Below are 15,096 nucleotides of genomic sequence, written 5' to 3'. Positions count from 1 at the left end.
CCTCCATGGCAGTAAATTCTGCCTTCGCCTGCTGAAGCTTATCTGTGGCATAATTTGGTGGGCCTGATGTGTTGATGTAATGGGACAAACCAAGGGCTGTTTTGGAGGTATTGAAATTAAGAGAGAGCCCTCCAGGAAATTCACTGACCAGGGCAGCATAGGCGTCTTTGTGTAGGGTGTGCACCCTGAGCTGGAAAACTCACCCTTTGCTGCATATCGACAGGTATGTTTGGAAAGTGGTGCATTAGCTAATTTCCTTCACTTCACGTCAGCCAGCAAGTCAGGAAATTGTAAGAAATCTGACCCAAAATGGGCTGTGCAAAGGAAGCCAAAACACAATCCCAATGGAATGTCATTCCTCCTATCCTAATCATGATGCGTCACGTGCTAAAGCTGGGAATAGAATCCCACTTGCAGCTTGAAGAGCGAGGTTTTGTCACTTATCTGTCCTCTCAAAGAATGTTGGTGGGAGTAAGCTGACCTCAGTGTCTATGACTATGAGAAACGTGCATTTACCAGCAACATCTTTTTTTTAAATTTTTTTAATTTTCACACTATAAACCACATTGATCAAGATACATACATTTTCCCTCTTGAACATATACAGTGTTGTTTTCTCCCCCCCCCTCCCTCCTCCCCTCCCTCCCTCCCTACCTCCCCTCCCATTCATTTAAAGTTCAGAAAATAGGATACATTAAACCCGTCAAACAATGTTGTCACTCATAAAAACAAACAAGAAATTCCACTGAGTCAGTTCTTTTCATTCTCTTCTCCTTCTGTCATTTTAGGTGGTAGATGTCCCCAGTAGGTTTTCTCTATTATGTTTCATGTATGGCTCCCATATTTGTTCAAATATTGTAATATTATTTCTTAAATTATATGTTATTTTTTCTAATGAAATACATTTATTCATTTCTATATACCATTGTTGTATTCTCAAGTTTTCTTCTAATTTCCAGGCTGACATAATACATTTTTTTGCTACAGCTAGGGCTATCCTAACAAATCTTTTTTGTGCACCATCCAAATCAAGTCCAAATTCTTTGTTTTTTATGTTACTTAAGAGGAAGATCTCTGGGTTTTTTGGTATATTGCTTTTTGTGATTTTATTTAATATCTGGTTTAGATTTTCCCAAAATTTTTTCACTTTCTCACATGTCTGTATTGCATGAATTGTTGTTCCCATTTCCTTTCTACAGCGAAAACATCTATCAGATACTGTTGGGTCCTATTTATTTAACTTTTGAGGTGTAATATATAGCCTGTGTATCCAGTTATATTGTATCATACATAACCTCGTATTTATTGTATTTCTCATAGTTCCTGAGCATAACTTCTCCCATGTTTCCTTCTTTATCTTTATGTTTAGATCTTGTTCCCATTTTTGTTTAGTTTTACCATTTGTTTCCTCATTCTCCTTTTCTTGTAGTTTAATATACATATTTGTTACAAATTTTTTGATTATCATTGTGTCTGTAATCACATATTCAAAATTACTTCCCTCTGGTAACCTCAGACTGCTTCCCAATTTGTCCTTCAAGTAGGATTTCAGTTGGTAGTATGCCAACACTGTATCGTGAGTTATATTATATTTATCCTTCATTTGTTCAAAGGATAATAATTTATTTCCCGAAAAGCAATTTTCTATTCTTTTGATCCCTTTTTTCTCTCATTCTCTAAAGGAAAGGTTATCTATTGTAAAAGGGATTAGCTGATTTTGCGTCAGTATTAGTTTTGGTAGTTGGTAATTTGTTTTATTCCTTTCTACATGAATCTTCTTCCAAATATTGAGCAGATGATGTAATACTGGAGAATTCCTACATTGTACCAATTTTTCATCCCATTTATATAATATATGTTCAGGTATCTTCTCCCCTATTTTATCTAATTCTAATCTAGTCCAATCTGGCTTTTCCCTTGTTTGATAAAAATCTGATGGGTATCTTAATTGTGCGGCTCTATAATAATTTTTTAAGTTTGGCAGTTGTAAGCCTCCTTGTTTATACCATTCTGTTAATTTATCTAGTGCTATCCTCGGTTTCCCCCCTTTCCATAAAAATTTCCTTATTATTTTCTTTAACTCCTTGAAGAATTTCTCTGTCAAGTGTATTGGCAATGCTTGAAATAGGTATTGTATCCTTGGTAAAATGTTCATTTTAATACATTTTATCCTTCCTATTAGTTAGTGGTAAGTCTTTCCAATGCTCTAAGTCATCCTGTAATTTTTTCATTAGTGGATAATAATTGAGTTCATATAGATGGCCGAGGTTTTTATTTATTTGTATACCTAGGTATCGCATTGCTTGCGTTTGCCATCTGAATGGTGATTCTTTCTTAAATTTTGAGAAATCCACATTATTCATTGGCATTGCTTCACTTTTATTTGCGTTAATCTTGTATCCCGACACTTCTTCATATTCCTTCAATTTCTTATGTAATTCTTTTATTGATATTTCTGGTTCTGTTAAGTATACTATAACGTCATCTGCAAATAAACTGATTTTATATTCCTTGTCTTTTATTTTTATCCCTTTTATTTTATTTTCTGTTCTTATCAGTTCTGCTAGTGGTTCTATGGCTAACACGAACAGTAAGGGCGATAGTGGGCATCCCTGCCTTGTTGATCTGCTTAAGTTAAATTGTTTTGATATATATCCATTTACTGTCACTTTCGCCAATGGCCCCTTATATAATGCTTTAATCCAATTAATATATTTCTCTGGTAAGCTGAATTTTTGTAGTACTTTGAATAAATAATTCCATTCTACTCTGTCAAAGGCCTTCTCTGAGTCTAAAGCAACCGCTACTGTTGGAGCTTTATTTCCTTCTACTGCATGAATTAAGTTAATAAATTTACAAATATTGTCTGTTGTTCGTCTTTTTTTAATAAATCCAGTTTGGTCTAGATTTACTATTTTTGGTACAGTCGGCTAATCTGTTTGCTAATAGTTTAGCTATTATCTTATAATCTGTGTTAAGTAAAGATATTGGTCTATTTGATGCTGGTGCGAATGGATCTTTCCCTGTCTTTGGTATTACTGTAATTATTGCTGTTTTGCATGAATCTGGTAAGCTTTGTGTTTTATCAATCTGGTTGATTACTTCCAGGAGGGGAGGAATTAATAAATCTTTACATGTTTTATAGAATTCTATTGGGAATCCATCCTCTCCTGGTGTTTAATTATTCGGTAGTTTTTTTATTATCTCTTGTATTTCTACTATTTCAAATGGTTCTGTTAATTTATTTTGTTCCTCTGTTTGTAATTTCAGTAGTTCAATTTTAGTTAAAAATTCATCTATTTTGTCTTCTTTCCCTTCGTTTTCAGTTTGATATAATTGTTCGTAGAATTCTCTGGTTTTCATTAATCTCCATTGGATTATATGTGATTTGCTTGTCTTTTTTCCTTGATGCCAATACCATTCTCTTAGTTTGTTCTGTCTTAAGCTGCCACGCTAGAATTTTGTGCATTTTTTCTCCTAGTTCATAATATTTCTGTTTTGTCTTCATTATGTTCTTCTCCACCTTATATGTTTGTAGTGTTTCATATTTTATTTTTTTATCTGCCAATTCTCTTCTTTTAGTTGTGTCTTCCTTCATTGCTAATTCTTTTTCTATATTTGCTATTTCCCTTTCCAACTGTTCGGTTCCCTGATTGTAGTCCTTCTTCATCTTGGTTACATAACTTATTATTTGCCCTCTGATGAACGCTTTCATTGCGTCCCATAGTATAAACTTATCTTTCACTGATTCCGTATTTATTTCAAAGTATATTTTAATTTGTCGTTCAATTAATTCTCTAAAATCCTGCCTTTTAAGTAGCATGGAGTTTAATCTCCATCTATACATTCTTGGAGGGATGTCCTCTAACTCTATTGTCAATATCAGGGGTGAGTGGTCTGATAATATTCTAGCTTTATATTCTGTTTTCCTAACTCTGTCTTGCATGCGAGCTGATAACAGGAATAGGTCTATTCTTGAGTATGTTTTATGTCTACCCGAATAATATGAATATTCCTTTTCCTTTGGGTGTTGTTTCCTCCATATATCCAAAAGTTGCATTTCTTGCATCGATTTAATTATAAATTTGGTTACTTTGTTCTTTCTGTTAATTTTTTTCCCAGTTTTATCCATGTTTGAATCCAAATTAAGGTTGAAATCCCCTCCTATTAGTATGTTCCCTTGCGTGTCTGCTATCTTCAAAAAAATATCTTGCATAAATTTTTGATCTTCTTCGTTAGGTGAATATACATTGAGTAAATTCCAAAACTCCGAATATATCTGACATTTTATCATTACATATCTCCCTGCTGGATCTATTATTTCCTCTTCTATTTTAATTGGTACATTTGTACTGATTAATATAGCTACTCCTCTAGCTTTTGAATTATATAACGCTGCTGTTACATGTCCTATCCAATCTCTCTTTAATTTCTTGTGCTCCACTTCAGTTAAGTGTGTTTCTTGCATGAATGCTATATCAATTTTTTCTTTTTTCAGTAAATTTAGCAGTTTCTTCCTTTTGATTTGGTTATGTATTCCATTAATATTTAAAGTCATACAGTTCAACATAGCCATTTCATACTTTGTTTATCTTTCCTTTCCGTTTCCTCATCATCACCTCTCCTTCTTATCCATTTCTGCTTTCTTTTTTTGAACACTTTATAAGACAACATTTCTAAAACATAAAACATTTCCATTATTCTCCTATCTAAAATTTCTTTAACCCCACTATCCCCTCCCCTTCCTGAGTTGCCCTTTATCCCTTGTTGGGCAACCACATCTCCCCTCTCCATTTGGATTTGCGAATTCACTCACAAGCGTCAACTGATTTCGCAGTGACCGTAACTCTTCCCCACCCAGCCCCCCCCAGAAAAGATTTTAATTTTCATATACAACAAAGGTTGTAATTTCCCTCATACTTCCTTTCTTCCCTTTCTTTCCCTTCTTAGTTCTTACCTATATTCTATTTTTTTTATATATACATACACACATACATATAGTTTGTGGTCATTTTTGTTCTCGTTACATATCTTCCTCTCTCTGTCTGTTTTGTAGTTGTTCTGCAAATTTTCTTGCTTCCTCCGGATCCAAGAATAATCTGTTTTGCTGCCCTGGAATAACTATTTTAAGTACCGCTGGATACTTTAGCATAAATGTATATCCTTTTTTCCATAGGATCGTTTTTACTGCATTAAACTCCTTCCTCTTCTTCAGGAGTTCAAAACTTATATCTGGATAGAAAAAAAAATTTTGACCTTTGTATTCCAGTGGTTTTTTGTCTTCTCTTATTTTCCTCATTGCTTTCTCCAATATATTTTCTCTTGTTGTATATCTTAAGAATTTTACTAGAATGGATCTTGGTTTTTGTTGTGGTTGTGGTTTAGGGGCTAATTTTCTGTGTACCCTTTCTATTTCCATTTCTTCCTGTAGTTCTGGTCTTCCTAGGACCCTGGGGATCCATTCTTTTATAAATTCTCTCATATTCTTGCCTTCTTCATCTTCCTTAAGGCCCACTATCTTTATATTGTTTCTTCTACTATAATTTTCCATTATATCTATCTTCTGAGCTAACAGCTCTTGTGTCTCTTTAACTTTTTTATCAGATTCTTCAAATTTCTTTTTTAAGTCATCTACTTCCATTTCTACGGCTGTTTCTCATTCTTCCACCTTGTCCACTCTTTTTCCTATATCTGACATGATCATCTCTAATCTATTCATTTTTTCTTCTGTACTTTTTACTCTTCTTTTTATTTCACTGAATTCTTGTGATTGCCATTCTTTTACTGATTCCATATATTCTTTAAAAAAAAATATATCCATTGTCTTGCCCTTCCCTTCATCTTCCATTTCTCTGTGTTCTCCCTCTTCTTCTGAGTCCATTCCAGGATCTGTGTCCTTTGCCTCTGTCTCTTTTGGTTTTCTTGTTGGTTTGTTTGTTTTATTTTGTTGGGTATTTTTGGTCTTATTTTTATTAGAAGTGTCTTGCTGCTGGTTTTCTTCCTCTGGGTTGGTCATCTGTTGTTTCTTTGATTTCTTTTTACTCTCTTCTTTCTTGCTCTCGTTATTTTCTGTGTTTTCCTCTTGCTGTTTTGTTGTGGCTGTCAATCTCAGCTGTGAAGATTGACTCCTCAGCTGGTCCCCCTCCCGACAGTGTTATTTTTGTCTTGCGCATGCGCGGTTGCGCACTTTTGCTTGGCTCCGTGAGCCATTTTTATAGTCCCGAGTTTGGGGCTTCAACTGACCTTAGGGAGTGGGCTTCTCTCTCCGCGGTGGGCCTCCTCGGACAGGTAAGGCCTTCACCTTCTTCTTCCGACGTCCTTTCTTCTTCTCTTCTTCCCGTTGCTTTTGACTTTTCTTTTTTCGCTGCCATTTTCTCCACACCTTTATTTTCACTTTATTTTGGTTTTTGTGTTTGTGCCTTCGTTTTTTCACTGTCTTTATTTTACTTTTCTGGAGAGGGCTGGAGTTCCCCGACCAGCCACTACTCCATCACGTGACTCCTCTACCAGCAGCATCTTGAAGATACAGAAGGCCAGTACTCGTGCCAGCTGCTGGCAGCTGGCTCTGAAGTTTCCCGCCTTTTTGTTTTGGTAGCTACATGAGTGGACGCATCTACGGGCATTTTTTACCCACTGGCAATGGTAAAAAACACCAATCTCAGCACCCATCAATAGTTTCCTCCTCTTTTGTTTGAACTGCAGACACAGGTGGTGCACAGGGCATGGGAGATGTATCTGCTGTGAACACAGGCTGTATGTGAGCAGACTCTTGCATTCACATACGGTAGAGTCTGTCAGCCTCCCGAGCCACATCATGGGGACAGCAGAAATCCATGTTAGCTATTGGTTTTGAGACTCGAGCTGGGAGTTTCAACAGGAATAGAGTCTCAAAAAGCAGGCAATGAGAATGACCGTCCGCTAACGTGAGCATCTCATTCATCAGATTGGATGGATTCCTGTCACCCAACGTCTCTACATTAAAAAGTCGTATACCGTGCTCATGCCCGGTCAATTCCATTGTGTCCAAGAGGAATTGGTGGAACCTGGTCTACTGGTTGTCTTTCAGATGGTGGGCAATACATTCACTCACTTTTGCTGCTGTAGCAACGTCCAATGCCCTGACGACGTTCCAAAATTTTGTGTCCTCTGCTGTTAAGGCACGAAGATTAAACTGGGTTTCAGCCTGATTAAGCCATACCCGAGGATGATGGGTCCAAAATGGAGGCAAGTGAAGTCCCACCGCATTAACTGCAGCCGAGGTGACAGCTGCTGTTGCTATGTCCGTGATAAATGTAGATTCAAACTTCGGCTGAATCTTTCAGTTGGAGTCACCAATTGAAACGACTACTCTGGTAGAGCTACTAAATCAACACACATTCACAAGGTCAGTCAGCCAAAGACTGTTTATTTGAGTTTGCCATCCTTCTTTTATATCCCTTCGGGACGGGGGTGGGGGGTGGGGGGAGGGTGATGTCACTAAGTGTTTGCTGCCAATCTATAGGGCTGGTGTGTTTAAAGTAAACACAATGGGAACCCCACGGCCTCTAGAAAGAGGCATAGCAATACCACGTGCATGCGGTTCATTGCCCAGGTGAGTGCATAGCGGCCTGGCCTGTGGCTCCATGTGTCTGCTGGTGAGCCGCACCAGCGACAGTTCGCGATATCGCACTATGTGCCTGCTTGGCCCGCTACATGGCCGCTACAATTGACTGGAATTAAATTATCAAAATTGTGGTTTTTTTATATTAGAAGTTTATTTATAAAAGGAATTTGTCATTTATCATTCAAGGTTTAGAATGACATTGTGTCATAAGTTGAGAAAACAAAAGTCTGCAGATGTTATTGTGGTAAAAAGAGAAAGGCTGGAGGAACTGAGCAGGTCTTGCAGAGTCCAAAGGATGTAAAGATATAGAACCAGCGTTTCGGACCTGAGCCTTTCTTCAAGGTAGGAGCCAACAGCAGTAAGGCACCAGAATTAAAAGGCTGGGGAAAAGGGAAGAAAGGGCAGGGGGACAATCACAGGCCAACAGATTATTGGACATGGATAAGAAGACAGGGGGTGAGAATAGATCAGGGACTTGTGGCTCTCTGAATGCAAAACTGGAGGAAAAGAGACAGAATGAAAGAGGAAGAGAGAGACAGACAGACAGAGCTGGAGGAAAACAGGGATCACTCCCTCCATGTCTCCCCCATTTACTCCTTCCTTCCCACCAATCATCCCCTTGGCACCTATCCCTTGACCACAGGAGGTGCTCCACTTGCATCTACACCTCTTCCTTCACCACCACTCAGGGCCCTAAACAGTCCTTCCAAGTGAAGTAACACTTCCTTTGTGAATCTGCAGGGGTCATCCACTGCATCTGGTGCTCCTGATGTGGTCTTCTCTACAGATTGGATTCAAACTAGGAGATATTCCTATTTCGACATGTCTGTCCATGGTCTCACACAAATTGGAGGAACAACACCTCAAATTCCATCTGAGCACCCTCCAAATGAATGGCATAAATATCAGTTTCCATGAGCCTCTCCCCCCCCCCCCCACACACAACTTCTCCTCTCCCCTATCCCTTTTTCTCATTTCTTATAGCTTTGTCTCTCTCTCTCTCTTCACCTTTCTCTCTGTCTCCTTTCCTCCAGTTCTGTGTTCACAGAGCCATCCACTTCCTCAATCAATTCTCTCCACTCATATGTCCAACCCATGTCCAATCATTACCTTTTGTCTATTGGCCCATGCTCCTCCCTGCCCCTTCTTCCCTTCTCCCCAGCTTTTTTATCCTGCATTTTACTCATACCTTAAAGAAGGACTCAGGCCCAAAACATTCGTTTTATATATATCTTTACCTCCTCTGGACACCTGCTGAATTCATCCAACATTTCTGTGTTTTTATTTGTGTCATAATATGATTTGTTGATAACACAGGACAGCATTTTTTTCCAAAGGGTATGCTTCATGAAAAATAACCTGAGGGTTGTGCTGGACAACTTCAAGCTGAACACAAAAATAATTTCAGATTTGCTGTATTATGTAGGAAGTTGGAGAAACATTAACTTTTATTGAATTTAGCTTTAAGTGTATACTCACCTCAAATGTCTCAGAATGTGTCGTGGCTGTTGCAACATTAACAAAATATTTCTGCTGTATTGAATCTTCCTGATGACAATAAATTCTAGTGTTAAGTACACTCACTATATTATTGACTGAAGAACATGTGCATCAACGTGTGCTTAATCTATAATCAATGTAATGCACAGCATCTGTATATGTGAGCTGCTTTTATAGTCTGTCTGCATTTATCCTGACGAAGCATGCCCAGGCCTAAGATGACATTTGCATAGCATCTGCACTGAGTGCATGCCCAGGCCTGCTTCGACTGACCGAAACAACTTGCTTTGTGGGCAATATACTAGTAGACTTAAAATATGAAGGCAAATCACAAAATTAGGTTATATCTAAAAAACAATACATGACAGAAAAATTCTAAGGTGATTTTCATGACCAGCAGCCCAAAATTCATAAACTGCACCCAAAAGTGTTTAGGAAGCAAAATTTTCATTATCCAATGTAATTGGAGGGTTGTTGAAATAGTTATCGCCAAAAGGTTTCTTGCAAGAATATCAAACATAATTTAATTCTCAGTCCAAGCTTTAAATGGCATTGAATAATTTATTCAATATTTTCAGGTCAGCAAGTGGTTGATTCCTGGTACAATGAAATCAAAGATTATGACTTCTCCTCCCCTGGCTTTCAGAAAACTTGTGGTAAGTTTTTGATGGATCTATTTGTATTCAATAATCAGTGGTGCAGAGATCATGGTGTTCAAAAGGAGAGGGTAATTGTTTTCTTCAAGTTAGTGGGGTATTTTATTCAGAATTTAGTGTTTTGAACATGTGTCACGAAATTCATTGTTTTGTGGCAGTATTGCAAGTACAAAATTTGTTATGAATTACATTTAAAAATAAATAGATTAGTTCAAAAGAAGAGAAAGTGAAATAGAGTCTGTGGCTCATTGTCCACTGAGAAGTCTGATGGGGAAGAAGCTGTTTTTGTGCCACTGGGTGTTCATCTTTAGGCTCCTGTTGTTTTAACAGCTTGGTCCAGTTATGTATGATTTTATTGAATCTATTCACAAGCTGAAACATCTAATGGACCTGATGCAGAGGCTGGACCTGAAGTGGTGATCAGATCTTTGGCCTTTGCAGATGCTGCGTTCCTGTAGCATTGTTTTATACTCCAGTACCTATGTCATTTTGTGAGAGGTGCTCACACATTTGAAATGATGATCTGAATGACTGGATGGATGGAATTTTGCTTCCTAAGAAAGAGGCAACTTGAAGAAGTTTTGAGGAATCCCAATGTTTGGGAAAATTTTGCAGTGAACCCAGTTAGTTCACGGTTTTTGCAGCTGGAATCCAATAAGAATGGGTTGGGGTCTTTTCCAAAAATAAACTTTATTCACAATAGATTATTTACAAAAAAAGAAAACTGTTCAAAGTCTTTTCACATCCTTCGTGTCATGTCCATTCTTTCCCATCACATTGTTGCATATGCACTCGGTTTACATCATTCCCACCACTATGGAATCATGTTGCTACTCTCCCCTCTATAGGTTGAGAGGCTTCCCCTCAGTTTCAGCCCCTTAATGCCGGGTAACGGAGGGGTCTCAACTGTGGTCCTTCCCCACAATGCCCTGCGCCAAGCCTTAGTGCATCCTTCAGCACGTACTCCTGCAGCCTGGAATGTGCCAGTTGGCAGCATTCTCGCACCTACATCTCTGTGTGTTGAAAAACCAAAAGGTTTTGGGCAAACGTAGGGCATCTAGACTAAGGTAAGAGGTCTAAACTCTGGTCCTTCCCTACAATGCCCTCATGTCCCCTTGTGGATTGGGATACAATGTTTAGATGCATGTTGTCCATCCCCAATAACCCTTTTTTTCTTGTGGCTGATGATGTTTTCCATTATTGTCATCATTGATGACACTTCTTATCCACATGATGCAAGAAAGCATCTTGTTTAAATGTTTCCTCTTGCATTATGTAATTGCATTTTGTTTTGTTCACGTGATCTTCCTGCCAGTGAATATGGTATCTCTCTGCAGTCATTGCTGTGATTGGCCACACAACTCCATCAATGCCTCTCCAACCATCAAAACTACCTAGTGTTAAAATCTCAAAGATTTGTTCACAAATCAGTGACTTTTTTTTTCTTTCCCCAACCATTAGTAACAAAATTCTCCCAAGAATTCATATTTGGCTGTGTGCATGTTTGCGTGTATGTGTGCGTGTGTGTGTACGTGAAGGGGTTCGTGTGCGTGTGCGCATTAGCAACATTATCCTCAGACATAGGGTTCACTTAGAGGTGGTGGGGGGAGTGGCCATGTGAAGGAGATACACAGATGTGTTTTGGATGAGATCTCGGTGAAGAGTTTTTAAAAAGTGGTTTATAAGTTTAAAATTAAGAATTCTTTTCACTGTGGATGAACAAAATAAATACTAAGGAGCCAAGACAGCACAAAAACAAAATTAGAAGAGACGGACTCAGCCAGGATCATCGAGTGAAAGCTCAAAAGGGAGTGGTACAAGAATGGCCTTAGGACCCAACTGAGCCCAGTAGTGCTGGAGGGTCGACACAAGACCTGAATATAATCCTGGAGAAGATGGAGATGTTATGCACTTGCTTCACGGACATTGAAACCGTAATGAGAGATGCGTCAGAGAAGACGACTGAACTTAAAGAGACAATTGATGATTTAATGGAACGAATGGGCCAAGTGGAAGTTGACTTGGTGTTAGGTCTGCTTTGTTCATGAATGAGTGAGACAAACACCAGGCTGAGTCGAAATCAGGGTTCTTTGTTCTTTATTACCGGATTGTAACACTTGCGACTAACCATGTTAGTCGGAGAATGCATTCTGCCGTTATCAGCAAAATGGTGATTTTTTATACCCTTGGATATGTGCTTAGAACATCATCATATCATTACTTGTCCAATGACTAAAACTGTTGCTATCCTTTCCCTGCTAGCTTCCTGCCTCTCAATCCATCAATGTCTCTCTTATCTTGTAAGTACAAGGATGCATTCACATCTTGTTACAGCCCTGCACATTCCCATCTCATGATGTTTTACCTAACAGGAGTACAAGGACACCTCCCCTTCTTGTTACAGCCCTGTACAGGGTAACTCCTTACACATTCCCATCTCATGATGTTTTACCTTACACTTGGTTAAAACACAATAAAAGCTGAAAGCTTTGGAAGAAGATGCAAAGAAGTGGGACTTGGATAAGCAAGCTATTGCTGGATAAGATCAACCACATGGAGAATTTTAGCAGACGCAATAATGTTCGGATTATTGTTTGAAGGAAGAGACCCGGAGAGCTTCTTTGAAACTTGGATCCCACGAGTGTTAGGAGAAAATAAATTCAACTGAAATTTACAAATAGAAAGGTTCATCAGACCCTCGGACCCAGAAAATCTGACGAGCAGCGACTATGGCCAGTTCTGGTAAGACTTTTGAGTTACTGGGAATGAGAAGTGGTTTTGGGAGCCACATTTGATTACTCCAAGCAACACAATGGCCCACTTGAGATGGATGGTGTAAAGGTGCTAGTCTTCCAAGACTTTAGCCCAACTTTGATTCAATAAAGGAAGGAGTTCAACGACATAAAAAGGTGACTGTGGTCAAAGAACATAAAATACTCAGTGATATATCCTGCTACTCTTGAGGGTCGAAACAACAGATGTTTATCGATGTTTTATCAAGACTAAGAAGAGGAAGAATTTTTATGAATATTATGAAAAGATTAAAGATATTAAACAAGAAGATTAAGAAGAATGTTTACAATGGGAAGAAGTAAAAAGGGAATTTTTTGAACAGTCTTGTGTTTATTGTTAAATGTTATGGAAATTTGCACGAAGAGTTCAAGAAAGTGAGAACTTGTTAAAAAATTGTAGTAGGGTGGAGACTCCGGTCTAAAGGGGATGATGGTGCCGGAAGAAGATCAGTTTTGTAAGATGGGGCTAAAGGGAGGGGTTCTTCTTTCTCGGAAAATTCCACGGGCTGTTTTTGCGGGTTTCTGGGATTTTTTGTTTACGTCACCTTCAGAGCAGGGGCACTATATATGCTTTTTAAAGGGGAGAGATCACTAATACTTGAATAATCAAAAAGGTTTTATTGCTGAACAATATTTGTTTAAAAATTGGTACGGATAGAGCATTAAAGTTTATTAGTCTGAAGGTTAATTGGCTAAACGGGCCAGTGAAAAAGAAAAGGGTCTTGAAACATTTTTTATAAACTAAAACAGGATCTAGTTTTCCTGCAGGAAACACATCTTACTAAATTGGAGCATGCTAAATTAAAAAGAGGATGGGTGGGGCAAGTAATATCATCTTCTTTTGGTTTAAAGGCGAGAGGAGTAGCAATTTTAATTAATAAAAATGTACCAATAATAATAGAAGATGTATTGATTGACCAACCCGGAAGGTTTGTAATGACAAACAAGGTTTGTAAAATTTATGCAGTATCCTGGACATTTAAGAATATTTACACTCCAAATTATGATGATGACGCCTTTATGAAGGATATCTTTTTAAAAGCAGCAGAAAGTAGACAAAATATATTAGTCAAGGGGGGATTTTAATTCCACCAATAACAGATTTTTGATATGGGTTATGCTTAAATCTTATCTGAGAAGGCAAATTATTTCTTATACAAAAAAATCTTAAAAGAGAATAAAATATAGAATTGAATGGTTTGGAGAAAGAGGTAACAAAACTGGAGAAAGAATATCAGAGGATGGGTTTACAAGAAAAATATAGACTCTTAGTGAACAAAAAATTGAGATATAACACATTACAAATGTACAAAATGGAAATAATTATTTTAAAATCTAAACAAAAATATTATAAATTAGGAGGATGAGCACACAAGGTCTTGTCTTGGCAAGTGAAGTCAGAGGAGTTATTGAGGATGATAAATGCAATTAAAACAGAAGCTGATATTTTAATGTTCAAACAAAAAGAGATTAATGATAGTTTAGACAGTACTATACAAAACTATATAATTCAGAATTATTTGGGGATGATAATGAGATGGATAAGCTCCTAGTGTACATTGAGCTTCCAAAACTAGAGGTGCGAGGACAGATGGAGTTAGATGCCCCCTTTACAAGAGAAGAAATTGAAAAGGCTCTGAACACTGCAGGCCATTAAGTCTCCAGGGGAGAATGGGTTCCCGCCTGAGTTCTGTGGATAATTTGAGGATTTGTTGATACCTCTTATAATGGCAGTGGAGACTCAGACTCTCCTGGACTCTTTTTCAACAGCTATTATTTCAGTGTTGCTAAACAAAAGGGATCCATTAAAACCCTCATCCTATTGACCTACCTCCCCTTTGAATGCTGATTATAACATATTGCCAAAGGCATTAACTAATATTTGCCTAAATTGATACATACAGAACAGATCATGGATTTGTTAAAGGAAAACACTCTTCAAATAGTCTGGATATGCTATTTAATATAATACATGTGGCTAAATCAAAATTGAATTCCAGCATAACAGTTTCCCTTGATGCAGAAAAGGCATTCGACTGCTTAGAATGGCCTTTTGTATTTAAAACGTTGTAAAAATTTGGAATAGATAGAACATTCTTAAATTGAATAAAAACTCTTCATCATAAACCACAAGCAAAAATTATTACCAATTGTCAAATGTCAGTGGTTTTCCCTCTGAGTAGATCAAGTAGACAGGTGTGTCCCCTGTCCCTAGAGCTTTTTATCCTTGCGATTGAACTACTGTCAGAGATTATAAGGAGATATCCAGATATTAAAGGTTTAAAAGTTGGACAAGAAAACATAAAATCCACCTATTTGCTGATGATGTGCTAATATATTTATCTGACCCGGCTCTGGAGAAATTGCAAACTACACTCGAAAAATATGGAAGAGTTTCAGGTTATAAAATTAATGTAGATAAAAGTGAGATAATGCCATTGATGAATTTTGATAATGAAAGATACCAAAAAGAAAGTTGATTTAAATGGAAAGTAGATAGAATTAAATATTTAGGAATCATGATTGGTAATAAGCTACAAATATT

General features: G+C 37.7%; 1 protein-coding gene across 4 annotated transcripts in view; it reads left to right on the top strand.

The window, feature by feature from the left end:
- Positions 1 to 15,096, top strand: part of glipr2 (GLI pathogenesis-related 2) — a 157,348-nt gene that overhangs the window by 68,176 nt on the left and 74,076 nt on the right. For all 4 annotated transcript variants that reach the window (XM_069935604.1, XM_069935587.1, XM_069935596.1 and 1 more), the window contains one exon: positions 9,682 to 9,759. In XM_069935604.1, coding sequence (XP_069791705.1) covers positions 9,682 to 9,759 — 78 coding nt within the window. The remainder of the gene's footprint in view (positions 1 to 9,681; positions 9,760 to 15,096) is intronic.

This window comes from Narcine bancroftii, chromosome 1, assembly GCF_036971445.1.
Source record: "Narcine bancroftii isolate sNarBan1 chromosome 1, sNarBan1.hap1, whole genome shotgun sequence".
Classification (NCBI taxonomy): Eukaryota; Metazoa; Chordata; class Chondrichthyes; order Torpediniformes; family Narcinidae; genus Narcine; species Narcine bancroftii.
The sequence above is the reverse complement of the archived record's forward strand: the minus strand, read 5'-3'. Positions and strand labels throughout refer to the sequence as shown.